The sequence below is a fragment of the Cardiocondyla obscurior genome, linkage group LG19 (genome assembly GCF_019399895.1).
Source record: "Cardiocondyla obscurior isolate alpha-2009 linkage group LG19, Cobs3.1, whole genome shotgun sequence".
NCBI lineage: Eukaryota > Metazoa > Arthropoda > Insecta > Hymenoptera > Formicidae > Cardiocondyla > Cardiocondyla obscurior.
In genome coordinates this window covers 2,118,628-2,145,629 of record NC_091882.1, presented here as the reverse complement: position 1 = coordinate 2,145,629, position 27,002 = coordinate 2,118,628, and the positions used below count along the sequence as shown (strand labels likewise).

Below are 27,002 nucleotides of genomic sequence, written 5' to 3'. Positions count from 1 at the left end.
TTGAATCTTAATTATTCATATGCGATTCTTGCAATAAACAAAAATAATAATTTAATTAACAAAATACTGTAATAAAAAAATAATACGTACGGAAAACAGATTTTAGAGCTCAATTGCACCTGCACTGCGCCTGCATTCATAGCTCGGCAGTCCGGTCGACCCAATCGCTGGACTTGCAACGGAGTCAGCGCAGATGCGATTGGCTCAAATGGTGAAACTACAATTTTGGTGGCGAGTGTATCCGGTTGCGGTGCGCATGTGCGCCGCGCGCGGCGCGGGACAGCCGACGTTCGAGACAAATGAGAAGCGCTCACACAGCGGTGACGGGACGCGTTCCTCGCGACTCCGCTCGATCTCGCGACAGGGAGGTTTGAGAAAGAAAAAAAAAAAGAAAGAAACAAGATAATCGGACAACGGCCCATTTCGGAATCGGTGGTCCGCGCAGCAACGACGTGTTGACGGATCGGCTGGACTCGCAGCCGATGAGCGGAATCGCGGTATGACGGGGCGTATCTGAGACAGGATAACGGCGTTTACCGAGGTACGAGCTGATCGAGAGAACTTTCCGTCGTGCATTTCCTCGTTTCCGACAATGATCTCGCATCGATTCATAATCCGCTTGAGGTAAACGGACGAGGAAAATATCCGAGTATCGAAGAAGCGAAAAAGAGACAAGGTAGGAGACGCGTTTTGGTATCGATAATACGATTTAATTTTAATTCACGTTTTTGCGAAACGCTTTGAGACATTAATTACGCTCTTCTTATAGCCCAAAACTGGCTTTGAGAACGAAAGGCAGAATAATTATTTGCCAAATAAAAAATTCTTTGAACCGTGCACCGTGTAACGCAAATTTTATTATCTTTATTTTATTTTGCTCTCGCTTTGGTTTATCTCGCTTACCTCGTTAATTTTCTCCAGGACAACTTGTGCTCATACTAAACAGTTTGAAGATCGACAGGATGATTGGACCATCATCAGGAGCAACGGGCGAGGTCACCGAGAGCCAATGCTGCTCCTCCAAGCGAAAGATCTTCGATGATCTGGATGTTGACAGTTCGAAGCGAAAGGTCTTCGACGACTTGGACATTGACAGCTTCTGCAACGAAGTCCAGACAGGCCGCAAACATTATCTGCAGGAATTGGAAACGCCGATAGAATTGGTAGCGACATCGAACGAAATCATCAATGCAACGGCTCTTTTCTCACCGATGTCCGCTCAAGAAGCAATTGAGGAATCGCAAGTGGCTCGTTTGGAAGTGTTACTGGTGGACGGCACCAACTGCACCTGGACGACTATGTCAGAGCTGGAGCAACAGCAGAGTCTGGATGTCCTCGTGACCTCGTCCTCTTCATCTTCGTCGTCGTCGTCATCCTCAACTTCATCCGGTTGTACCGAGCGTCATCCCACGGAAGCCTACGCCGTCGAAGAAATTAATTATCAACCGGCAGTGTCGACGAATTATTGGGAACCGGTTACTACCCCTGTAATCTCGCTTACCAATCTGAACGGACAGCAAAATAAGGGGACGAGCGGCAATCCGCAGCAGCAATCATTGCAGCAACAACAATTTGAGGATCAAGAGAACGGTAATTTATCGTGGCTGCTCGACTTCAAACTGGACCCGTTTATCGAAGCCGCGGATGACAAATTCGTCGTGGGGCCTACTGCAACAAAGAATAATTATTGTGGTGAGAAAAGTGCAAAACGAAATAGACGGTTGATTTTTTTGTGAATGTTAAAATTAAAAAAAAAAAGAAAAGAAAAGTAAAAAGGCTTTATGGTGTCAGAATTAAATTCTTTGGCCGATTATTTTAAATAGCTACTCTTTATATTAAACAAAACGGTGGCAATCGGTATAATAATTTTAAAAAATGCTGTTTTAATTATATTACTGAAAAATTTCTGCGTGTACGTTTCGTTAATACAATCTGTAGTTTCACGGGTAATTGCGCATTTTCAGGCAATAAGAATAAACCGAATGGAAGGTCGCACGGCTCCAATTATGCCAACGACGTCAGGAGAGGACACGGCAGTCACGAAAACTCATCGGTATATCGACAGGACTCGAATCAAGTAACTTATCCTGCCAACGGAATCGACAGCCGGAATTTCTCGTCTACGCGTTTCAACGGGCCAAAAAAGCCACCCTTCACCTACACGGAATTGATAGAACATGCGCTGCAAGAAAGAGGCGAGCTTACTGTCTCCGCGATTTATCAGTGGATCTCGTAAGTCTCGACAAAAAAGAATTTATGCATTACTATTATTAATCAAAGATTTCCTAGCGATATCTTGCCGATATTATAGCATTACAATTCTTGCACTTCCCCTTATTTTTTTTTTATTAATCTTTAATGCTCTTTATAATATATAATAATATAAGAAAATATTCTTTTCAATTTACTTTTATATTTCTTACATAATTTTGTTTTTTTTTTTAATTTATAATTTTAGAAGTAAATCGTAAAGCTGAAAGGGAGAAAAATAATTACAAGCCTTATTCGAAACGTACGCAGTGTCTTTCTTAGTTACGTACCAAACGCGCGAAAGGTTTTCTACGAACATGTCCGTTGATTAGGGGTGGGCCGACCGGGGGGGTGGGCTACTTCTAGATGGTACCCAGTGGTACCACTGCCCCCGTTGCTTGGCACCACCTGGTACTAACTCCTCACCCTTCAGCTATCCTTCGTTGCAGCCCTCAACACGAATGCGCACAATTTACTGTTCCTGTGCTTTCACCTGTTCGATCGCCGTTCGAGCTCCTTGGAAAAGGCGTATATAGATCATTCAGATTCCACGTAGGGCCGCTCAACCAGTCGAGTTAAAAGAAATATTGCCAATGACTCTCCAAGACAAACCTAGAAATAATTTTATTCATTATAAAAAGATTTTTGCATTATTCAAAATCTTATCAATTATGATTCATGTATAACAATATTGAGTCATCCCTCAAATGTCTTATTTAAAGAACTGCGTTTCAAATCACGGATAATGATATTTATCGTCATCGTTCTGGTTGCACACAATACGTGACGATTTGAAAACGTGTTTGTTAAATAAAGTATAAGTGGCAACGCGCGTCCATCGTGATTATCGTGCTCAGCGATGCGAATAAATGCATCGTTTAGCATTTCAAATGCACCCTTGGCTCAAATGTTTCTCATTCTTTACCGAAACTGAAATTAATCGCAAAGGGGGGGTGCGTAACGCACCGTGACATCGCTACGAGCAGGTGAAGGAAATTAGTTTCGTAGGGTAGTAAATTACCGTGAGCTTTTATGCGTAATATCCCTAATCGCGTTCTCTTCAATTTGCCCATGGCAAATAGTTCCTGGAAGTACTATTATAATTATCAAAGATAAAACAAAGAATTTTAATTTTAAATGAAAGTACAAATTACCTTAAATATAAATCTGTATAATTAAAATTGAACGTGCATGATACTTTTTTGTTATTTTAGCGAGCATTTTCCATACTACAAGAGCAACGATGATCGTTGGAAGAACTCCGTGCGGCACAACCTCTCGATAAATCCACACTTCAGGAAAGGATCCAAAGCACCTCACGGGGCAGGTCATCTTTGGGCGATCGCGAATCGTGGCGATTGCAGACCTCGCCCGTTGACAATCAACGGCCTATCGAATACTACAACACGGCAAACAGTGCAAAATGACAATGACGAGTCTCGGAATAGCAAACTTATTAAGTAAAAAAATTAAATATAATTTCTAAGCTCGCCAAAATTATTTCGGCACATTTCTGAACAACTGTTTAAATGTTATAGCGACATCATAGACGAAGTCGAGGCTGCGACGGCGAGTATCGCACAGCCGAACTCCGATGAAGATAATGACAGTATATTAAATTCCGTGACACTCGAGCATTCCGCTGAGCAAATACTCAATGGTATAAAACGCGAGGTGGAGGTGCAGTATTTAATTCCCATGACGATGGCCAACAACGATGCTGAGACGTGTCAGCAGAGCCAACAAACTACACAAGAAGTAGAGCTTCAGTGTTCGTTCAAGGAAAGTGGTAAGAACACCATGAATTAATTTAATATATTTTTTTTTAAGAATTAAACATACGATTCGATACCGGCGAAGTGAAATTATTACAATTCGTAGATTTTTTGAACCCGGTGTCGAAGGAAGTCGTCGCCGAAGAATGCGGGCTCGTGAGCGAGGGATATTTGGTGACGGATTTAAATCCGAACAGCTTGGGATTAAACGTGGTCGATCCCGAGATAATAGGATCGGAAAATCTTTTCGGCGAGGAGCTTAGTTTTCAGTTTTACGAATTAACATCGCCGTCGCAGCTGCAGTCCGCCTGACATACGGATAGCAATAAAGTACGTTTTATTGTGATCGACGAACTCCAAATACAGAATGCGCGGTCGTACAATGACCGGCCCGTTCGCGACGTTGCTGAAACCGAGAGGGACATCTCGGGGCAGGAAAACTCGCAAAGAAAATCACCTGTCGATAGCGATTGGGATAACGAAAATTGTACGATGGCGAGCTGATCTAGTTTAAGAAATTTTCACAATGACGCGAAATGTTCGATCATTTTATTTAACGTGGCAGCTAAACTAGCTAGAAGCTTAACTAAACCAGTTAATTGATATGCTTAATGAATGGATAACGATGCGTGGTACAAGTATGGAAAAATCATGTCTCTCTCAAATATAGTTCGACGGTTTGAATAGTCCTCATATGTGGTAATCAGAAAAGAACGTTAGCATGACCCTCAGAGTGAGATCTGAAATAAGCAGCGTAATTACGAGTGCCTGTTAAGTGTCTCAAAAAAAGTGTCATTTATCAATATGCATTAGAATAATTTCTTCTAGTCTTTTGCGAAACTGTGTAATGTTTTTGTATTAGTAAAAAAAAAAAAAAAAGGGTATGATATTTATTATTACGTACGTGTATATTATCTCCGAGATTTATGTTATACTTCCGTCGGAGTAAATGCAAAGTTGGAAAGTTTTTACAAAGATACGCTTCTGTAATAATGTATAGCAAAGGAAAGTATTTGGATATATCTTTTGATCATAGCCAATTTTACTACGCGATATCTCGCGCTGAAATATGATAACGATGATTGCTTAAATAAAATATTAAAGGATTAAATTAAATAAAATATTAAATAAAAATGTTAAAGAAAAAAATTAAATAAAATAGTAAAGGAAAATATTAAATCGTATAATCATATTCATGGTATGTTCAGTATCGAAATATTTGCACCTGAAAAAGAAGCGTTGAATTAAAAATTTATTAGCTGTACATAATTAGAATATTTCATATTATACTCCATGAACAAAAACATCACTATTATTCAGGTTTCTTCAACTCGGTAACTTGTTCTTCATTTGACTGATCGTTGATTTTTTCGGCTAGTTTCGTAATTTTTTCCAACTTTGCCTGTTTCTTGGCTTCCTTCTTTTTCTTTTTATCTTCCTTTTCTTTTTGTGCCATCATTGTTTTAAATTTCTCATCGTGCACAGAAATCTTGAAGCCAAAGTGCTTTCTGACCTCCTCTACAATTTTTTCCTTACGTATTCTAGCATTCTCCAGCTCAGCTTCCTTCTTGGCAATTTTTGCATTTAATTCAGCTGTCCATTGATTCATTTTTGCCAGTTTCTCAGTTATTTCAGCCTCCCTACAAATACATTAAACATCAATGTACATATACTCCAACGAAGTAAATTTAGATCTAATACTGATAATTTAATAAATAAAAATATACCTTGCTTGAATCTTTTCAGCCTTTAACCGTTTCTCTTCCTCCAGCTTCTTCCATCTCTCTTGAATGGACAATGGGAAGGCAATTCTCTCATAATCTTGATATTCCTTAACTTCTTTTAAAAGAGGCCATGCAAATCCAGCTGGCTCGTCGACACTCTTTAATCCATACCTGCCTAGCATACGTCTCTTGTATCTCACCGTCTTGTGATACCATTCTACAGGCTGTTCATAAGGACGCACACCCATAAGTATATTCCTGTGTGCCTCAGTGAGCCGAGATTTATTTTGTTTTTTAGCAAGCTCTTTATGAAACTCGGGATCGTCTGGGATCTCGGGGTACATTGGCTTCTCGTCAGCGGCAGTTATATCAACGATTTCATCCTTCGGTTTCGCCGACTCCGTGGCAAAGCATCGCTCAGCCACGATGCATTGAAACCGCACGTTTCGCCGAATAATAAAATCGCAGATCCGTTTCAGACTCATCGGGAACGTTAACGAAACGTTGATGTAATCTACAAATTAATGTTAAGTTTAAATTAAAGTGATTAAAATATTTCAAACAAAAGAGCACTAATAAATAATAATAAAAAAAAATTAAAAAAAAAAAAAAATCTGGCTATTAGTCTTTTTCATAGAAAACGACAAATACGAACGTGCGAGACACTTCTAAAGAAATTATAATTTCGTTTACGGGAACGTAACCTAACATAACTTACATTTGACCTGATCGTGCCGTCGCCGTCTAGCGCCGTGGTCACACAGTCACACGTAACATATATCTCAACAGTTTCTGCGAGCTCCGACGACCGTCGGCCTGCGGCTTTTCGTCGGACAGTTTAGGTTAGAGTATCAAAGCAATTTAAAACACCCACGTGAACACTACGATGGAGAAACGTCTTTCACGAGTAATACAACAGCCAGTAACAATAATTCACGCTCGATAAGCCAAATGTATAATTATTTCATCGTTGACTTTAATTGCAGCTGCCTGGAAATCAGACGGAGACGTACGGGACTTTCGTCTTCGCCGACGAGGGACACACGTTGGGAAACGCACTCGTTTCTGTAATAAGCGAATAGTACGCGACGTTTAATTGTTTGCAAATGTAATTTATATTTGTGGAATACCTTTCTTTTTTTTTTTTTACGCCTTTTTTAATCTTTTCTGTAGTCCCAGCGTGAAAATATGTGGCCATACTGTACCTCATCCAGCCGAGAAGAGAGTGCACTTGAATATTCAAACAACCGGTGAAAACGTGATCGACGTGCTGAAACGAGGTCTCCAGGATCTTGAAAAAATGTGCGACCACACGCTAGAGACGTTCGACGAAGCCTATGAAAAGTACAAAGCTTCACAAGACGTCCCGAATACTACGTAACACTTATTTAACATTAAAATTTCCAATATAATTAATTAAATAAGAATTAAAATTGTATACATTAAGAGTGTAATTTAAGTTTTTTTTTTAAAGTGAATTAATATTAAAAATTGTTTGAAATAAATTTGTATATATATATAATACATTAAACATACCTTTCTAATCGTTGTAATCCTTACGATCAGTGGTATTGATAAATTATAATTAAATTAAGATCCTGCAATATATGTGCTGAAATTGATCGAATAAATTTTTTGCTAATTTTTCTTTTACTCAACGAAACAATGGAAAATGAAGGTTAGGTTTTTAGAGTAAAATCAGGATAGAAAATGACATAAATTCATTTTTACAAGTTTCTGACGCACTCTCGCGAGGCTTGGATGTTTATTTAGACAACTTCGGCCGCTCTAGCACCTCCTTTGTGAGTTTTAGACAGATAGTCGGCGAATTCTTGATACGGCGCTTTAGCCAGAGCCTGTTCCTTCCACAAATCTGGTGTAAGATACGCATAAGTTTTAGCGATCGCGGCATAAGTGGCCTTGGCAAAGTTGCCGAGGGTGCAGGTCGATCCTCTGGCTGAAGTGTAGCAGTCCTCGATGCCAGCCATCTGAAGAAGCTTCTTGGGAACCGGGGCGGATACGATTCCAGTACCTCTAGGCGCTGGAATCAAACGTACCTGGACGGAACCGCACTTGCCCGTCACTTTGCATGGCACCGTGTGCGGCTTGCCGATCTTGTTACCCCAGTAACCACGTCGAACTGGAACAACAGAGAGCTTAGCCAAAATAATAGCACCACGAATGGCAGTGGCTACTTCCTTAGAGCATTTCACGCCCAATCCAATATGTCCATTGCTGTCCCCAATGGCAACAAAAGCCTTAAAAAATATTTTAAATTAGATATTTCTTATCGCGTTTTTATATTTTTTTTAATTATTATATTTAATAAAAGAATAAAAGTACCTTAAAACGTGTACGCTGACCAGCTCGCGTCTGCTTCTGTACCGGCATAATCTTCAAGACCTCGTCTTTTAGATCCGGCCCGAGGAATTTATCGATGATTTCATATTCCTTGATAGGCAAAGAAAATAGGTAGATGTGTTCGAGGGACTGGATCTTGCCATCTCGAACCAGACGGCCCAGCTTGGTGACGGGAACCCATTCCTTGCTGTCTTCCTTACCGCGTCCGCGGCCACGTCCTCGACCTCTGCCTCTACCACCACGACCCCTCAGGCCTCCGCGATCGCCTGCGCCACGAGAGCCGAAACCACCACGAAAACCACCACGTGCGGCTGGAGCAGCGTCCGCCATTCTACGATTGCCCAAAATTCGCGACAAACAATAAATTTTATTATCCCATCATCCAATATCATTATCTTAAAAATACTTTGTCTTCTAATATTTCGATCTTGCTAAGAAAAAAAAAATGGTAACTAATATGCACATTTCGATATCTTTGATACCGAAACTTGCGAACACGAACCTAAAAGTGCAACGCCAACGTACAGTTGACAAAATATCGAAAGATATGACGAAATTATTTATACTACGATATGTATCTATTTAATTCTTTTAATTGCTTCATACAGATGAACGAGAAATATGCAAAGGCATGCAAAAATCGTTAATATTCGGTTAAATATCTGAGCAATACTCACATTACTTCTTTCCTTTTCTTTAGAAATCACAGAAGAACCATGAGGTGAGGTGGAAACAGGAAGTTAATATACCTACAAGATGGCACTACTATACACGACGTATTTCCGACGTTTTAAAAAATGGCGCGTATATATTTAACAATAGAATCGACACTTAACAAACTTAAATTTACCTTAAAATTAATCTAACGTCCACTTCTTTTTGCTTTCTATCTTAACCTATTAAAAAAAAATTAATTAAAGATAAACATTTATTTAATTAACAATCAATTTTCACTGTACATAAAATATAAGCTCTTTATATATTTTGTTATAAAATATGTAAGGTAGAAAAATTCTTATTTAATTTTTTTACCATTTACAAATACCGATTCTATATTGCGGTCATCGCCGGCATATATAAACCTTTGGAAATTTTCTTCAAGCGTATATTCTCTGTAATTATTTAATAAACTGCCTTGCACATTCAAGTCGATGATAAGAGCATCAAATTCTTTACCCACCTCCAAATTTCCGACTTTGTCTTCAATAGATAGGGCTAAACATAATCAATATAGAAAATATAACATAAAAAGCATTTTGTGTAGAGTATTCTTAGTATATAATTATCAATTTTACCTTTAGCCCCTCCTAACGTTGCCATATGAAAAACGTCTTTGTAATTGAGCGGAGTATAATTGTTTTTCATAAAGGACAGGCAAGTTGATACATTTAAAACCGATCTCATCTCGTTCAATATACTGTAACTGGATCCACCAGAAACATCTAAGATTTAAATGTTATATTAAATATCTAAATCATAAAAATAAAACATCTAAGAAAGTCTTGCGATACCTGTTCCAATTCCAACTTTGATACCGTTAGCCTTTAGTCTTTGCACATCGCAAAGACCACTTTTTAAATGCGTGTTCGAAGAGGGACAATGTATTACTGCTGTTCCTCGTTCTTTGAGAATGGCAAGTTCGTCATCTGTGAGATAAATTCCATGTGCTAATATCGTCTGTAAAACAATATTACGCAAAAATTCAGTCAAAATAAAAAAAGAAATAGTTATTTTAATCTGCTGTCTTAATAAAATGATTATACCTTGCTGGTAAGAAGACCAGCGGCGTCATAAACGGCTGTGTATGACGGCTGATCTGGAAACTTTTCTTTTACTACTGCTATCTCGGTTTTATTTTCAGAAATATGACTCTAAAATAAAAAATATTTTATACTTTAATATTAAATAGCATTATTTATTGCCGACAGTATATCGAACTGAATAAAAATACCTGTATATGTAAATTTTTTGCTTTAGCAATCTTTGCCAGCTCTTGCATTAATTCCATGTCGCAACTCAATGCAAATCTTGGCGTGATAATTGGCTTTATCAGTGGATTCTGCAAAAAAATTTAAGAGCAATGTTATTTTAACACTGTGAATTAAAGAATTATTATCACAAGTAACAAGATAAATTTACATTTACCCCTATTTGCTCGATAGATTTTATGAAAGTTATAGTGTTCTTAATTGACGTTTCCATATTTTCGCAATACCCATCGTCACGTGGCGTGTTCATATTCACTTTCCCGATAAAAGCTCTTTGGCCCAGTGTTGCAGCTTTCTGGGCTAAAATCGTAGATGCTTCTGCATATAAAGATGCAAAGTAACATGCTGTTGTTGTACCCACTTCAATTGTTCGTTTCTGCAATAAAATGCAATATATTTAATGTAATAAAAAATTATAAGAATATTATAAATAATTATGTTATATAATAATATACCAAATAAGACTATAAAGTACCACAACTGTTTCAAACACTTGCTCTGCAAACTTCCTATTAATATATTTTTTTTCCAATGGAAAGGTGTAAGTCTCTAGCCACTCCAAGAGACATTTGTCATAACCCAATCCAAGATTTGGAAACTGAACTGCATGAGTATGAACATCAATAAATCCAGGTATCATAAATTGTCCATCTCTCAAATTAATTTCTGCTATCGGAACGTTTTCGTCTGAATCATTTCTTTCAGCATCTGGGTCCTCTATTACACGAACAATCTAGATATTGCACAAGATAATATATCATTAATATTATTTTATTTTATCCCTACACATATGTTGTACTTTATTATTATATTATTTTAAATAAATTTTAAATAATATATATTAATTATATCTAGTAAAAATTATGTTAAAAAATGCATTAATACCTTGCCATCTTCAACAATTATAACTACTTGCTTCTTAATAATTAATTCTTCATTATCATTAGTGTGAATCAATGGGCCAATAAACGCTTGTCGAAGCATTGTACTGTAAAGTGCGGGTTTATTAGAATGTCGAGCGATAAAATGGACCCGAAGTTAATATCTCTAATGTCTCTAATAACGCCGTATGTTTTCTCTCAACTATCTCCTTGCATGTCTCTCTACTGCTCACACACGCATACTGCTCACATAACGCATGGTTATCGTATTTCGACGACAGCGCCGCTAAATTCTCCCAATGTCGTGCGGAAAATTTAACATTATCTTTCTTTTATTATCAATAAAAAAAAACAAATAGAAACAGAAAAAAAACTTGCGGTACTGATGGAAGGCGATCGACACCAGCAAATCAAGCCAATTGAAGTAGTGATGGGAGTCAATCGGGCAATAATAAAATCATAAAATTTTTCTTTTTAATAGTAGATGCAAAATTTCAATTCTTAGAGGAAGAAAAGATAATGTAGTTGCAGGAGAATTGTAAATTTCAATCAACATTTGCGATTGCAGCCAGATCTTATTAGGCAAAGCAAATCTAACTCCGCATTTATTAATTTTATTAATTTTATCAGCCTTTCTGTAATTGACATACGTTACAATGTACTTAGTCTCGCTATTTGTTTTACTGGTACAGCTAATCAGATCGCGTAAACATTAAAAAAAAAATCACATCGGGTGAGGCGCCGTGTTCCTGGACTGACGGTAGGTATCGAAAACGCATCTGACTAGCCGTTCGTTTAACGGTTCATGGCAAGTATTTACTGTCGATATCGCTTGAATCACATAAAAAACGAGGCAAAAAATTAAAATACTCGATATTATACGCCATAATCGTCTTCTTCTTGTTAATTGGAAAGAATAAGATGATCTTGTGCTAAAAAAAAATTTACATAAGAAAAAACAATTATATAGGATTAGGTTTATTAGATTAAAAAAATAAATTAAACATATTTACCTTGATCTACTTTCAGAATTAATACTTTCATTGTCAGAAAGTTCAGAAGTTTCTTCTTTTACATTTGTCCAAGTTTCGTTGTCAACTATCGCATAATTTACTGTTTGACTATTATTATTTTCCTCCCTCGAATTACGACGAGACTCTGCTTGCTCGAAAATACCTCGTAGCTCACCAATACTATTGGAACTTCTGTAAAAAATATTTAAAAGATGTCAAATATCATGTATAAATTTTTATTTAAATAAATATTTTTTAATCTCCTTAAAATTAAAATAAAAAATAATATTACTAACTCGGTACGATCTAATTTTTCCATTTCCCATTTGGGAGATTCGGAGCTAAAAGACGGCCTTCTGAGAGTCATGCGTCCAGAAACAGAGTTTCTCTGTCTTACGACTTCCTATATAAAGCAGAAAACGAGATATGTAGACAATAAAAAAATTAATAGGCAATTATTATGTGCATCATTGTGTTAGTAGTCTAGAACATAAAAAGTTAATCCCATTGAAAATACAAAGCTGTAAAAGCGAAAATTTAAAGCTAAAATAAGACAAATTGCCTTTGACACATCCTGCATACTGTTCATTGGTCGAGACATTGTGGCCACGCTGGCTCTTCTCCTAGCCATCTAAAAATAAAAATTAACAAAAAAAAAAAAAAAAACATAACGATTAATCGACAGAACTAAATTAATCTTAAAAAAAGAATGAAAATGCAAGCTATGAGCATGTAAAAAAATCCTTGTCAAATTGTACACATGTGCAAGAATACAACGATGAAGAGACGAAAAGTGCGAGAGGAAATAAAATGTTTAACGTGCGAAAAAAGCTGGCGAGAAAAAGCAGTGAACGAATCTTTCAATATTTTCGAACCATCATACGATTATTGACGGGTGTACCGCTCCTGTATCTTATGCGGGGCAGTTCATCATTGAGCTCACTGGAGTGTTCCTCTATCACTATGTTGTTCTCTACCAGGATTCGTCTGGAAATGAACAGCGTGTACTGATACCATTTTCGTTGTTGCGAAAATAAAGAGGAGGACCTTACAAATATTTTACTAAGAACCTTCTCCGATTCAGAACTATCCGACTAATTAATTGACCTTTGTTAAAAGGCAAACCTTTAAATTTAATTTCTAACGAGAAGATCAAAAACGTAAATGTCACATTTTTAAAGCCGACGCAACATCAACGTTGAAAATACAAATTAAACGACGGACAAAATAGGATAAAGTGATAAGTCTGGCCCTCACTTAGTCTCGGCGACATTGGCGATTAGCTTCTCGCACCGGGATTGCAGCACCTGAAGATACTTGTCGGCCAGCAGAACGGCTCGGGAAACTCTACGCTCTTGATGCACAGCGCCTAGAGTCTCGGCCGCACAAGACACCCTGTGCGCACATCGCACAATCATATCCAACTGATGCCTGACCCGCTCCACCCGTTCCACGGACTCCCTGTCCGTGCATAGCGGCGCGAGTTCCTGACGTTACGCAAAATTCAATCCCTTCAACGAACCATGGAGAACGACTACTATCTAACTGGCAAATACTTCGCGAATATACTTAGACACAATTTAGCCGTGAACTACGCTTTCTGTTATACAGTCGCTCGAAAAAGAAAAAAAGAATTAATAAACGACAAAATATTTTCGTATTTGCTTGCCTGAATGTCTTGCTGCATCTTTTGCACCTCAGAGGAAAGATTTTTTTCCGACTGATCGCGTTGCCGACACGACATCGCTATTCTTCGTGGTAAAGTAAATCTGTCTACAGAGAGACACAGGGAGAACGCTGTGTACTTTTTCTGCAACAAAATTAATGCCATCGTGTGATCTACATTATTTACTGGTTGTAATTTTTACATTTTGGTGCTTACCTGCAATTCCAGCTCGCTTAGATTCTCTCTGAAAACAATAAATTCGATTAATTATAAGATTAATTATAAGATCGAACGTTATAACAAGTTTTTTAGCTCACCTGCTATCTTCAGTCTCTGACAAATAAGCTAATCCAGATTCCTTCAAACGAATATCCGTAAGACTTGGAAAAATCTTGCAGTGATTACTTTCTGGAATCGAAGATGCATTTTTCCTGTTACAGCAGCAGCCGAGTCCTTCTCTTGGGCCAAGACTTGCACCCTCCGAATATGATCTTTTCATATTTACAGGCCACTAAAAAAAGTAATAATTTAATTAGAACCGGTAACAAAAGAAAAAAATGCTAGGAATTTGATAAATGTTCGCCGCAAAATTAACGGACGTCCGCTGTAAATTATCTCTCGGTATCTAACGACTTTCAAACGGAAGAGAATGCATATGAGAGTCTACGCTAGCTTGTTAAACGTTGCTGATTAACAATCACTGCACATGCAAGATTGGGGAAGTTCGTAATGATAAGAAAAGTTAACGTGGCACTGATTACACTTCCAGTGGTAATACGACCTTCGTTCCGTATTGCTTGCATTTATTACATCATGTTCGGATAAACATTATCAGGGAAACAAAAAAAAAATGAGAATGTAGAATAATCGAACGCATTTTAATACAATTAAAACTCGTAATTGAAATATAAAATAAATAGGCAGACTCAAAAAAAAAAATCTAAGTGACTTGATTCAACTCAGTTAAACGACGACAGATTGATGATTATCATTTTTCGTTTCAAATAACTACCTATGAATACATTAAACGGGCAAAGAGAACACGGTGAGAATTTAGGCGGCCTTCTCTCTTCGCTTTTCCACTAATATCTGTCGAACGTTTATGTGGCAACCCCAAGGCAAATATTATTTCTCATATCAAACGAGATAGACCGCCGGATGTAGAAGAGGCACGTGCGTTATGCGACGGTACCGCACTTCAATAAAATATTTATAACTCGGCGGTATCTCGGTGGAATCCCGTGTCAGATGAGCACAAGAATTTATAGAAAAAGACGTACAAAAATGTAATCGTCAATTAATAAATTATGCATACGTGCAAAAGTTCTCCGGCTCACATTGTTGCTAAATCACTTGGTAATCATTTCTCATTTAGTTCCTTCATGCGTGATAAAAGCATAAATATCTAATGTTACATAAATTTTGCGCAAGATAACTAAATGATTTAATAATACTGTTCGTCAGAAAAAAAAGCGCAGCGTGCGTGCATGTAATTTTCCTTCCTATAAAATAACAATAAAAAAATATATAAAGAGCTCAGAAGTAGCCGATTAATTTAGTGCGGTGATGATGAAAGAATCATGAGGCTTAAATCGATCGTGTGAATGACGCATGAAAATTGTCACAAAGCAACTTATAAGGTAAAAACACGCGATTAGCCTTGCCGTGTAGATTTTCGCCGCGGCTCTATGATTAGTGCGACTGTGCCAGTAAAAATGAGTATAACTAAACGAGTAAATAAGATAACGGCCGCGTCTCGCCGTCTGGAAATGATCGCAGAAAAACGAAAGCCGACGAGGCTCGTTTTTTTTTCCGCAAAATTGTATATAAGAGATTCAGAGATAAATGCAGAAATAAACGCAATTAAATGTAAATCACGAAGTGTTTCCGTAGGAAAATACGAGATTGGCCCGACAATATATTTACGACAGAGATGGATTTATTAGCCGAGAATTGATAAATCGCGTTAGACGTAAAGACACATCTAAACGACGACAAATTAATTAGCGTGTCGTTAGGGAATAAACTGGAAAAAACTGCGTGGCTTTGAAATACGAGTGACTATTTTAAGCGGCGCTAAAAATATATTATGCTTGTTTATTTGTTACTTGCATGCAAATATAAGTAAAGAAGAAAAGATACTATTCTCGTATGAATAAATTTTCAGGGATTAAGTCACTTCCGTCTTTATAAATTGCAAAATAAATGAAAGCGTCTTAGCAACTAAAAAAAAAAAAAAAAGATAGTAAAACCAGTTTTTTTCTAATAAATCTCGCGGTATATCTGCTTCTACATGATCTTTTTATTTTACGTATATGCAAGTAACAATGGAATGCTAGAATAATATGTAAGAAGCTTCAAGGTTGCTCAAACTCGCTATTTTAAATATCAAAAGTCGCGTATATTAATTAATAAATCGTGACATAAAGCCAACGATAGCGGTTTGTGTAATAGTGACTGTCACATAATTACGACATTCCGCAAGATTAATTACCGCCAATTGACCGCGGATTTATTGTTGATTATTTCTTCAAACCGGCATTAATTGTTGGCTCTCAACTACGCGATCGACTGTGATGAAAACACCCGCGCGTGTCGATGCCTATGTTTCTGCTAAAGTGCAGCTCAATTGTCTTCGTGTATTCGCTATTAACTCAAATGCTCAAGTTATACATGCCACGCTATTCCATCCAATTTAATTCAATTCAATTCAACGCAGATTAAATCGCTTTTTAATCTTCGTTCAACCTTTCTTTTGTTACACGTGCGGGATATTCCGAGGTAAGAAATTCTACGTTCTGTGCTTAAAATTTTCTTTGGCTACCAACCTGTTGTGCCTCTTGGTTGGTCTTCGACGGGTTTCGTTCGCGCGCTTTTTCATTACTCTGCGTCACGTTCTTACACGGCGTAATCACCCTCGTAGAGACCAGATCGGTTGCCAACGACGTGGACGACTCGTTGACGGCCTTGCTGGCCTCATTCACGACTTTCTCGTCAATGCCACATCGACCACCGGATCCCGCTGTCGGTTCGCGCTCATTATCCGAAACGATCAAACTGTCCTCGCGTCTTGACATTTGGCTATCGACTGACCGTTCAATTTGCGACGGACTCTCGCTGTCGGCTATCCGCATGCTCGTCTGAGAGTGGGGACTCTCTGAATCCACGATCTTCGCTGAATCTGTAGGAAAGAAAACGAAATTAATAAAACAGCTCGAGAGAAATTTCCACAGTCTTTTCCTAAGATGTAAAAAAAAATCGACGGAAACATCAATATTGCACTTTGATACGAGCGATAAATTTTTTTTTGCTATCGTATCATTAAATTAATATGAATCAATAAATACGATGTGTTAGAGATTCCACGTATCTTGACTTAATTTAGATGAGTTATCTAATAGGATTAATTATGACAGAGTTGATATGCTTACTAGCTTGATCTCTCAGAAATAGGCGATGATTTAACATTGAATATTCCGTAGTGTTCTCAGTCAAATAAGATTTAGATCCAAGTGTCACATTTTTCACTTTTATCTTGCATTTGTCTACGAACGTTGAAGACGAAGGCACGGAACTGTCGTCATCTTTTTTATGTTTGCCATTAAGAGACAGCAACGAATCTGAAGTAATCAATTCGGTGGAACAGACGGGAGAAACACAGTTGGAAGCCGTCCCGGCAGTTTTATTTAATTCATTTCCGTTTTCCAGAGAAAATCTCAAACGCGTGGGCGCCAAACGGATTTTTCTGGACATCGGTCTTTCCACTGTTGGTTCATCGTCCAGCAGGCTGTCTTCGAATTTTCTCGGCGTAGAATTTGAGGAATCGCTGTCGTTCTTCTTCGCACTGCGATAAATTTGATCGAATTTATATTTCGCACCAGGCGTGCTATTTTGATCCTTCACAGGGATTTTATCAATTTGTATGGGAGAGTCGTCCGCACAGCTCGACGATTGTTTCACTCTTAGATTTGATTCTGAATAATCCTCGCGTTGATCTTGCACCGCTACGACGTCGAACGAACGGCAGTAGACCGAGATCTTTCTGCGGGGACTCGCTGGATTGTTTGCGCTGCTCATTTCTGGTACTTGAACATTTCTAGTATTCTTTTCTTCCTCAACTAACGTCTTCGAAATGAGGATGCTCGACTCTTTCGATATTTCACACGGTCGACTCTTTTCAGAATGGGTTTGATTTTCTTTTTCGGGAATACTAGGCGCTTCCACGACAAGTAGCGTAGATTCTTCATCGCATTTCTGTATTAGGCCATCTCCGTGCGCAAATATAGCGTTGGTATTCATTTCAGGCTTATGATAACCAAATATTTGCGAGGACTGTAAGGTAGGCGGCAACGTATGAACTGATCGGTACCTGTAAAAAAAATAAATCAGATTAATTTCCATCAGGTTTAGTCAGTTTCTTTAACTCTTCGTCTGAACTCACAAGTCTACAACAACGTCCGATAAAAAAAAAATTTTTTAAACATCTATTCATAATTGTCAAATTTACATATCTGGTTTTCTCTCGTTTTTCTAAATAAAAAAAACGATAGATGTCTGTAAGCTTAGAGTTATTACAAAAATTTATATTGCTGAACATAAATTTTAGTTACATTTTGACGAATCGTTACTTTCCTCTTTAGTTATTGTCAAAAACTAAAGTTTTACAATATAAACAATCCCTCACTAAGTTTACAACATAGATGAATTTTCAGTAAAATATTAAAAGGTCAAAATATTAAAATTTATAAATTACATCAAGTAATATTTGAAATTTATAATTTAATTTTAAATTATATAATTTTTCCATAATTTTCTTCATTAAAAAGTTGCTTATTTCAATTTTTTTTAATATTAAAAAAATCTGTATCAAGCAATATCGAATTTTTGTTTTTAATAGAATACTTCGTCTTCACGTGTTCTTTTTTTCTTTTATATACACTGCAGTAAAAAAATTGTAAGCCACATTTTAAAATACTTTAGTGATTTGCGTGGCCCAACCTTGAATTCCCAGACAGTTCACAGTTTTTGTAATCGGCAAGATCGCCAAAAGTACCGAGTATGATGTCGTGCAACTCTTCGATGATAGATTCGATGTTGAATCGATTTTGAACATTTGAGAATGTCTTTATAATTCTTGAAAATGTATCGTCTTCATTCACACAATGCGAAGCTATTAACTGTAGATTTGTCTCAGTTTTAGGCAGGCTAAAATAACGACAGTAGTAGCATACACTATGCATGAAATTAACATATTAAATAACTAACGGTATTAAAAGCACGAGATTCGCAAAAACCGAAAATTTAACACGTCATAGAAGACATGTTCTCTCGTGGTAACGGATAACTGTCCAAATGCCAGCAATAGCCAGCGGCAAGAAACGCAAATTTATGAATAACGCGAGTATGTTAAAATTTTTTAACAGCCTTGAAACTTCGGCATAATGCAACAAATCAAACTAAAACATATTCGAGACGTGATATTCATCGTTTTCGTTGTTTATATGATATTCATGTAATAATACTAAGAAATATAGCAGATAATAATATATACCAATTGCGGGAGCTAACGTTATTTGCATAATATAAATCCTAAACAGTAATCTCTCTAATAGTAATTTATTTAGAATGTGATATTTATTATTTGTATTTTATATATATAATATACGTTTGCACAATAAAAATGCAAGCAAGAAAAAAAATAAAATAAAAGTAATATGCAGAAATTGTGAGTTGATAAAAATATTTTTTTATAAAATAGAAGATCATGTAAAATAATAGCCTTATTTGTCTAGCTGTACTCGCTCACAAAGGCGATCTGGATGACATAAACAATTCGTGAGGATTACAGAGACGACTAATTAGAACTGTGCATATAGTGCACGCGGGTATAGATTTAGCACAGTGATCATGCCATTAAGGCAACAAATCAAACTGTCCTTGCTACTATATGCGCTTAATGTCTGTGTTACATCAATTCTATCTGCATCTGTATTTTATTATTAAGTGTATGCACGTGTCGAGTTCGTAATTAATTATTCTGTTATTTTCATTGTTAATTTTTAACTTCGATCTCTCCCCACTCCTGATTCTCTCAAGGAACTTATTATCATATACTTCGTATCAAGGATCGAAGAGATGTTAAAATTGTTCTAAGAATCGCTGATTCAACAGAAGATCAATTTTGCATTGCGCAAATTTTTTTTATAGTAAAGGTAATTTTGTTTTTTTTTTCTGTTTAAACGTGTAATATTTTTATATTTTTTCCGGGTTGTCCGAAACACCGTTCTCGAAATACCGACACGCACAACGAAAAAGCCCGGAGCGTACTGATTGCATCTGCCCGGTGAATCGAAGCTTCTCCCTAGCGGTACTGACGTTTTCTCCTGCATTGCGTACGCGGACGAGGTGATGTCCGGATTGTAATTCGAGAGATCTTTATAATGATTGTGATAATTGTCTATGTAAGAAACTCATGACAACGTGTTTTCTCGAGTTGCGTTATTTTTAGCTCCTGCGGCACGTTGTCTAAAGAAAAAAAAAAAGTTAAACGATTAAAAACGTCTGAGAAATATATTTTTTCAATATTTTCACATCTCCGGTGTGTCAATTCCGATTTTTAAGTCCTATCGTCGCGACTATTTTTCTCGTGTAAAAAAAAAATTAATTCTATCATGCTTTACAATAAGATTTTGTATCTAAGCGTATATATACTTTTATGATAATTATGCTTTTAATAAATTAATATGTTTAGCATATTTTAAAATAAAATTATTTTTAAGCGAGAAAACAAAAAGTCGAAATTAAATTCCGATTATACTTCTTTCGAATTGAAAAGAAAATATAATCCAAGCGTAAGATAAACTTGCCAATAAACATTTTTTTATTGCGAAACCTGGGATGGAAATCATGATTCAGGACAACCCGGTTATTTTTGTATGAAATGTCATTCGCGAGCACCGTCATATATGCAGGGAACGAGCAGGAGACGTGGCATCGCTATTTTTATGGAAAACCCTGAAGACCCGCCTGCTATATTCGACCTTGATCCAGATATTCGAATTAAATTGGTCATTCGCTTCAGAAATTGATGTTTCTCTCGTTTATGCAATTTATATTGCTCAAGATTGTGACGTCTGTAATCGAAACAGCGTTTCATAAAAATCAACCTATTTGCAAGTTTCCGCTTGCTCACATAAAAATAATTATTTGATCCGACAGACTTCTTACAGACTTCTTTTAAGAATTAACCACTTTCACTTTAATTAATCGTACATTAAAAAATGTAGCATTGTTACATCGCGAATATTGTTAACTTACCTGTGCGTTGACAATAAATCTTGGAAACTCTTGATGCCAAATTGATCCAAACTGTCGATTGTGTTTACTGGATCAACTCGAAGCTGCGTGCTCACATCCCGCTTCATGCTCCTTCTCGTGATCTCTTCAGTCACCTGCGAAAAAAACATGATTCTGTTACTAGATAAGAAGACAAAGAAAGAAAAGAGATCACAAAATCAAGAAGCAGGCATGTCGCTTTGTTATGGAAATCAACAAATGCGATTATCTGATTATGGTAATGCTGCGGCAAGTATCATGCATGTGTCAAGGTAATTGTTCAAGTGCATCTTATCAATATCAACGACATTCGCGATGTTGATAACATGGCGAAAAATAGAAAATAACAAAAAAATTAACCAAATGTTAACTAACCATGCACAGTAGAAAATCTGCCTTGCGTTTCAATACGTCATAAGTTTTTGCATTCGTATTTTGCAAATTGAAATGAGATAAGTCGGCGGTGGAGCCTCGTATCATAATAAAAAATTGTATAACTCTGAAAATCAATCGCAAACAAAACATAAAGCAAGCGCGATAAAAATCGTGCAAAAAAAACCAATTAATAGAGAAAATAAAAAATAATTAAACTGAAATATAATGACTTTTCTAGCTGTTCCAATATCGCATAAATTGCAGAGTCATATTCGTGTAGTTCTTCCTCGAGTTCTTGCGTTTCGTTTCTGCTGCATGCAGGGGTAAAACCCTAAAACACGTAAAATATAATTAAGAAAAAAAAAAAAAACTATACAACTCTGATAGTTTTTCTAATAGCACATCGTGTATAGCATAAAATTAAATCAAAGTAAATGTTTTTACTTACTAAAGCCTTTAATTCCGTATATAAAGAGTCTTGTATCGATACTTCCATCGATTTATAAGGCGTACTATGTCTATAGCATACATCTGCATCCGAAATTGGCGATATCGATAGCTATAAATAGTGACGCCAGTTATATCATACAATAAATCAGTTTCCTATTTACAATTTATATTTTTATAATATGGTTTACTTTTTCCTGAAGCAGAGGACATGTAGTAACGGCAGATAGCGATTGTAATTCCTCATTTTCATCCATAAGTAGGCGATTCTTTTCCCGCAGATTCTGCAAAATATATCTTTTATTGTAAAAATATAATTCGTGTCTGTATAACATGCATATACATATAGAGTAAAGTTTTAACTTACCTCAATCATAGATTTATAGCTCTCAGTTATGCTAATTTTTGAATCCTCGAGTTCGTCTACCGTGGATTTTAATTGTTTACAACTATCTTCCTTCTCGTTAAGTTTTTCCTCCATTTTAATAATTAATTTCATATAATCCATTTTCTCTTTGGTGATTTTCTCCAGTTTTTCTTTTAATGATGATATAGAATGTATCTATTCATTTGTACGTGAAAACGGATTGTTTATAAATTCCTCATATCTAATTAAATATTTAAGATAATAAAATGCAATTAGTTTTACCTCAATTTCAGCGATCTCCAATTTCTTCAGCAAATTCTGATGTTCTTTCGTATATCTCTGAAGAGTTAAAGCCATAGTCTTTTCCTTTTTAATTGACTCGTTTAATTGATCTCTCTGCTCGTCACTCTCCTTTTCAAGTTGTTGGCACTTTTGAATATATTGCTTTCTGTAACAAAAAACGCATATCATTTCATAAGCATAAATATAGTAAAAATATTTGTATAAATCAATTTTTTTATTTAATTTATTCGCAAACTTGGAGATGAAATAAATCATACGTACAGTTGTTTCTCAGTGGTGCTATATTGTTGTTTAAAATTGTGGATCAACGCCTCGTGCCGTTCCAGCTCATCGTGAAGGCTTATATTTTCCTTGTAAAGTTCCCGAAATTTCTCACGAAACTCTAATTCCACGATATCTTTATCTCCATTCATAGTTTTCATCGAAGAGTCTGCATCGTTTACGAGACTGTAATTAGAACATGTCGCGCTATAAACGTTCTTCATACATTGTAAAAAAAATTATTGCTATTAAAGAACATAATATAGCAAATAACATTTGCTCTTATGCTTTTATGTACGATACGTAATATATTTACTTAATGTGTAAGAAAACTGAACGTTTATCTACACTTCAAGTAATTTATGATCAAAACGTCACGTAGATCCCATAAATCATGTAAAAAGCGATATGTCTCCTACTTATAAGTCCAAATTTAATGAAAAGAAAAAAAAATTTTTAATTGGACATGTGTTTAATAAATTTAATAAGATTATGCGCAGGCTTTGGTAAAAAAAATTTAAATTAAAATAATCTGTTTACCCCGAGTGCATTATATATTACATACGGATTATAATATAATCTCGTGGACCTAATTTCCTACTTACTTCTTGTATAAATCACAAATCATAATCGGTCAAGCCGACGTTAACAGTGCAGAATCGAATAGACCTATTACTATTATAAATATGCCAACAACACGATAAATAAATTCGGAACTATTTGACTTCACGATTAAAATATGTGCGCGTCTGCGTGCGATGAATAGAGTTGTTATTTTTAATAACTCTGCGAGAATAGGGAAATCCAGTGATTAATTGATCAGAAGTCGACAATTTTTTTCTGTTATCCCGGTCGCGAAACGATTGCGTTCGGCACGTTAACGAGATCACCAGAAGTGACCACGGGCGAGCAACGACTAAACACCTCACGTGAATTGCATAAGAGATATCGCGTGCCGATTTCCAGCTGCTACAATATTCGCGCATTATACAGGCTCGCGAATAACACTTGCGTGTCGCTTACTCGGCTCTATCGAGATGAACGGCGAGAAGCCGATGATACACAGCTTAGCGAACACTTTCGGATTTTTCCGAGAGAATCACACATGCACATTCCCTTCCGCGGAAATTTTGCATAAAACACTCTTTCCGTCAATCCCGTCGATCGTTGTTTCGCATCAAGCTTATGCTGATTGTATCAAACTGAACGCGAGATTTCGGTGCGCGTGCTCTTTCTCAACTGGCAATCACAATTACTTTTATCGCAAGCGACGTATAGGCTGCACATAAGTGATTGGCTGTGTATGTACCTATAGTGCACGTGGCAATTCCCGTTCAAAAAATCTAATAAAATTACATACAAGAAATATAATTGAATCGCGTGCTGTGAATTCGTAGTTCTTTCATTCCTTTCCACAAAATTGTTTATTTCTTATTTCGCGTATATTCTATTAATATAAAAAAATGTACTATTGCGCGCACAAATTGCAGATTCCTCGATTCAATTTTAAGTTTATTTTTTTTTTTATTATATGAGGAATCTATTCCTGTTGATCTTTTATTGATTTTCTAGAACAGAGTCGCTCCTGTAAAATTTAACGAGCAGTATATGTCGCTCGCGCTATACGCATCACAGTAAAGAAAGTAAACTGGCTCGATGCTCGCAAGAAACATTTGCATATTCGTGTTCGCCTTTGCGTACTGTATATAGGTGTGTCTATTGCGCGTATCGCTCGCTCGTAGAACCGCGAATAATTTTTCAATGTCTCTAAATGAAGGTAGTCGGTTAGGTAAGAATCCCAAGGTGCTGCCGCGTGATCGAAGTGGTCCCGATCTCTTATCGAACATTCACGATAATGTCGCGTTGCATTGATTAAGTAAGGAAAAAAATATCGCCGATTATACATGCGTTTCTTTTTTTACGATGTTTTCCAAAAATAATTTATACAAATGCCGACTATCACGTTGACGTACGCTGCGACTGCACAAACTTTGCAGCTTATAAATTCTTAAGTTTATGGTACGTAATAATAAAGCTAAGTTTGTGTATATATCCCTCCGTCTATTTGCTCAAAACGGTGCCGATCGAAAACTGAACGACACGCGTGTTGCTAATAGTAATATTTTCTGCTTTCAGAACTCGGTTAGCCTCTAATCAATTTCTCTAGACACCACGGTTACTCTATTTCTCGGTCGACGCGCGTTCCACGTATCGAAAGTTTACGGTTCACTGAATCCCGCGTTGTTACATTGTCCATATGAATAACTTCGCGTCGCGGTTTCTTAATCTACAGCGCAATTCCCTCGAGTTCGTATTAAAGACAAATATTAATATTTTTCCCTTTCAACGAACATGCATCTCCGATTATTGAGCAGCGACAAATTAGTCTCGCAAACTAATACATTTCGTTACGTGCCGTTTATACGCATGCAATAAAAATTCTATTCTAAATAATGTTTCCGCTTCCTCTTACAAGAGTTTCTCCTGGGTATTGTTGTTGCCGTCCTGCACAGACTCCTGTATCTTGGCGATCCAGCGCTTTGTTGCCTCTTTGAATTGCATCAAATTCACACGTTTGCCCGTTGTCGTACTGACCAAACATTTCGATAATTCTATGAGATTGTCAATTCTACAAAACAAAATGATTACGTTTTGTTAAAATTTATACAGATCTTTTATGAATAATTTATTTAATGCACAGATAACATTTAATATACTTATTTATAAATATGTGCATATAGGTTTTGTACGAAAAAGCATATAATAATTTAATCCCATGTATTTTACATGGCTTTTCATTTTTTTGTTGCTTTAAAATATGCATTTATTCTACATTTAAAGCCATTCGCCAATTGTACGTTGTCGATCGCATTTGTCTTTGTATTGATCGTACTATAACACAACTAGTAATCCGTTTCTGAGCCAGCTATATCGCGATTGTACTCGCCAACATTAGCGAACAGTGGTATCTGTACGTCCAAAAGAATAATATTGCTTCTTGCTTGAAAAGAATACTTACGATAAGTTAGACAATTGATTGTGAATGTATTCAACGATCTGGGAGATCGGCATAGCGTCACTATCCGAATCCATTGTCGAGGTCGACGCAGAGGTCTTGCACTCTATGAATAACTGCTGCAAAGCTAAAAAAAAAAAACTTAATTTAATTCATAATTTCTTTTTTTTTCTAATTACAAAAATGTTTTTAAATTACATTTGAGATATTATTTTATATAACAAGGCATTGAACAAGGCGCTTTAAAATAACCCTGTACACTAATCCTTGACTAGAATTTCTATCCTGCTACTTTTTTGCCATCAAATTAGTTCGCAGTTAATAATTAAAAATAAGAATTATGATTAATTGAATGTGACAAGATTGGTCTCAAGACAAATAGCATTCCCAACAGAAATTTCATGATTTTTAATCATTACCTCAATACTCAAATACTCGGCTTAAGTGATTAGCTTAATATAATTAGCTCAAGATAAAGGTAAAAAAAAAACTCACCATTTTCCAACTCGGTCCTCTCGGCCTCAGTGTCGCCCATGACGTAGCTGGGATTCTTCGAATTGTCGTCAGATATCTGCAAAAAATAGATACGTGTGTACACGCACAAAAAGAGCTTTCTATCTTCACAAAAATCGCCATTGTTGAGACATCACGAGCGCATTGTCTCGATCGGCGATAAGGAAACCAACTGAAGGAAAGCCGGGACACGACCACCCCATTCTCCACCACCGGTTTTGAGGGGGTGATGATGAACGCCGGCGAGAGGGGCGCGATGACTTCCAAGACCTGTTTACCTTCGCCGCGACGATGCGTCGCGTTCGGGGGAAGAAAAACGACACGGTAATAATTGAATCGATTTACCTCGACGTGGGAAATAGGTTGCGATTAGACGGAACTGAAGAATCGTCGTTCACTTGGTTTTTTGCATTCTCTTGCACTTCTCACACATTCGAGAGACAGCCGCTCCTCTGCCCCGCTCCTCTGCCTCTTCTCCTTCAACCACGATCGCGAAACGTTCGGTAATGAAAAGTAAATTCTAATCAGATCTCAACGTAATCAGCGCACTTACATTGTCTGAAGGACAGCACTGAGATCGTCTTCGCGTGTTTATACTCATTTTTTATGCACTGTATTAAAACGAAACGGGCAGCCCGACAGAGGATCAACGATTCTTCAATTTCAGCGACACCTCAGAACTTGCGGCGGCTACGAATGAGTTTGATTGGCTACCGACAGCGGGTCA

The 27,002-nt window shown here is 36.7% G+C and overlaps 6 protein-coding genes across 12 annotated transcripts; 2 read left to right on the top strand and 4 right to left on the bottom strand.

Annotated features, from left to right (window-relative positions):
• The first annotated feature begins 304 nt into the window (after positions 1 to 304).
• On the top strand, positions 305 to 5,003 carry LOC139110267 (uncharacterized). Its single transcript, XM_070669913.1, has 6 exons — positions 305 to 676; positions 922 to 1,692; positions 1,965 to 2,232; positions 3,465 to 3,710; positions 3,789 to 4,039; positions 4,132 to 5,003. Exons 2-6 carry the CDS (start codon positions 963 to 965, stop codon positions 4,335 to 4,337), a joined length of 1,701 nt encoding a protein of 566 aa, XP_070526014.1. The 5' UTR covers positions 305 to 676; positions 922 to 962; the 3' UTR covers positions 4,338 to 5,003.
• Positions 5,004 to 5,256: 253 nt separating this feature from the next.
• Crif (growth arrest and DNA damage-inducible proteins-interacting protein CRIF) lies at positions 5,257 to 6,596 on the bottom strand. 2 transcript variants are annotated; one of them, XM_070669918.1, is made up of 3 exons: positions 6,468 to 6,596; positions 5,753 to 6,263; positions 5,257 to 5,665 (listed from the first exon to the last, which is right to left on the bottom strand). In XM_070669918.1, exons 2-3 carry the CDS (start codon positions 6,232 to 6,234, stop codon positions 5,338 to 5,340), a joined length of 810 nt encoding a protein of 269 aa, XP_070526019.1. In that variant the 5' UTR covers positions 6,235 to 6,263; positions 6,468 to 6,596; the 3' UTR covers positions 5,257 to 5,337. The 2 variants fall into 2 exon arrangements, with proteins under 2 accessions (XP_070526019.1, XP_070526020.1); XM_070669919.1 differs by having other exon boundaries at positions 6,405 to 6,469.
• L(2)37cg (RNA polymerases I and III subunit AC2 l(2)37Cg) lies at positions 6,519 to 7,293 on the top strand. The gene is made up of 3 exons (XM_070669920.1): positions 6,519 to 6,656; positions 6,736 to 6,830; positions 6,923 to 7,293. Exons 1-3 carry the CDS (start codon positions 6,636 to 6,638, stop codon positions 7,128 to 7,130), a joined length of 324 nt encoding a protein of 107 aa, XP_070526021.1. The 5' UTR covers positions 6,519 to 6,635; the 3' UTR covers positions 7,131 to 7,293.
• A 180-nt stretch (positions 7,294 to 7,473) lies between these two features.
• Positions 7,474 to 8,873, bottom strand: Rps2 (ribosomal protein S2). The gene is made up of 3 exons (XM_070669917.1): positions 8,788 to 8,873; positions 8,093 to 8,441; positions 7,474 to 8,007 (listed from the first exon to the last, which is right to left on the bottom strand). The coding sequence occupies exons 2-3, from the start codon at positions 8,438 to 8,440 to the stop codon at positions 7,519 to 7,521; spliced, it is 837 nt and encodes a 278-aa protein (XP_070526018.1). The 5' UTR covers position 8,441; positions 8,788 to 8,873; the 3' UTR covers positions 7,474 to 7,518.
• A 149-nt stretch (positions 8,874 to 9,022) lies between these two features.
• On the bottom strand, positions 9,023 to 11,404 carry Dhpd (guanine deaminase). Its single transcript, XM_070669914.1, has 8 exons — positions 10,984 to 11,404; positions 10,574 to 10,831; positions 10,256 to 10,474; positions 10,062 to 10,169; positions 9,874 to 9,981; positions 9,622 to 9,787; positions 9,406 to 9,552; positions 9,023 to 9,325 (listed from the first exon to the last, which is right to left on the bottom strand). Exons 1-8 carry the CDS (start codon positions 11,080 to 11,082, stop codon positions 9,126 to 9,128), a joined length of 1,305 nt encoding a protein of 434 aa, XP_070526015.1. The 5' UTR covers positions 11,083 to 11,404; the 3' UTR covers positions 9,023 to 9,125.
• Positions 11,405 to 11,552: 148 nt separating this feature from the next.
• Positions 11,553 to 26,898, bottom strand: LOC139110266 (inositol 1,4,5-triphosphate receptor associated 2). 6 transcript variants are annotated; one of them, XM_070669908.1, is made up of 23 exons: positions 26,621 to 26,878; positions 26,258 to 26,333; positions 25,766 to 25,889; positions 25,220 to 25,375; positions 22,747 to 22,932; positions 22,465 to 22,630; positions 22,183 to 22,377; positions 22,007 to 22,099; positions 21,817 to 21,927; positions 21,599 to 21,699; positions 21,369 to 21,492; positions 20,976 to 21,109; positions 17,090 to 18,027; positions 16,487 to 16,839; positions 13,976 to 14,169; positions 13,875 to 13,902; positions 13,662 to 13,802; positions 13,250 to 13,479; positions 12,868 to 12,979; positions 12,555 to 12,623; positions 12,289 to 12,395; positions 11,993 to 12,184; positions 11,553 to 11,911 (listed from the first exon to the last, which is right to left on the bottom strand). In XM_070669908.1, exons 2-23 carry the CDS (start codon positions 26,295 to 26,297, stop codon positions 11,704 to 11,706), a joined length of 4,002 nt encoding a protein of 1,333 aa, XP_070526009.1. In that variant the 5' UTR covers positions 26,298 to 26,333; positions 26,621 to 26,878; the 3' UTR covers positions 11,553 to 11,703. The 6 variants fall into 6 exon arrangements, 5 of the variants coding, with proteins under 5 accessions (XP_070526009.1, XP_070526010.1, XP_070526011.1 ...); XM_070669909.1 differs by lacking the exon at positions 12,555 to 12,623 and having other exon boundaries at positions 26,621 to 26,881; XM_070669910.1 differs by lacking the exons at positions 12,868 to 12,979; positions 13,250 to 13,479 and having other exon boundaries at positions 26,621 to 26,879.
• Between the last annotated feature and the right edge of the window lie 104 nt (positions 26,899 to 27,002).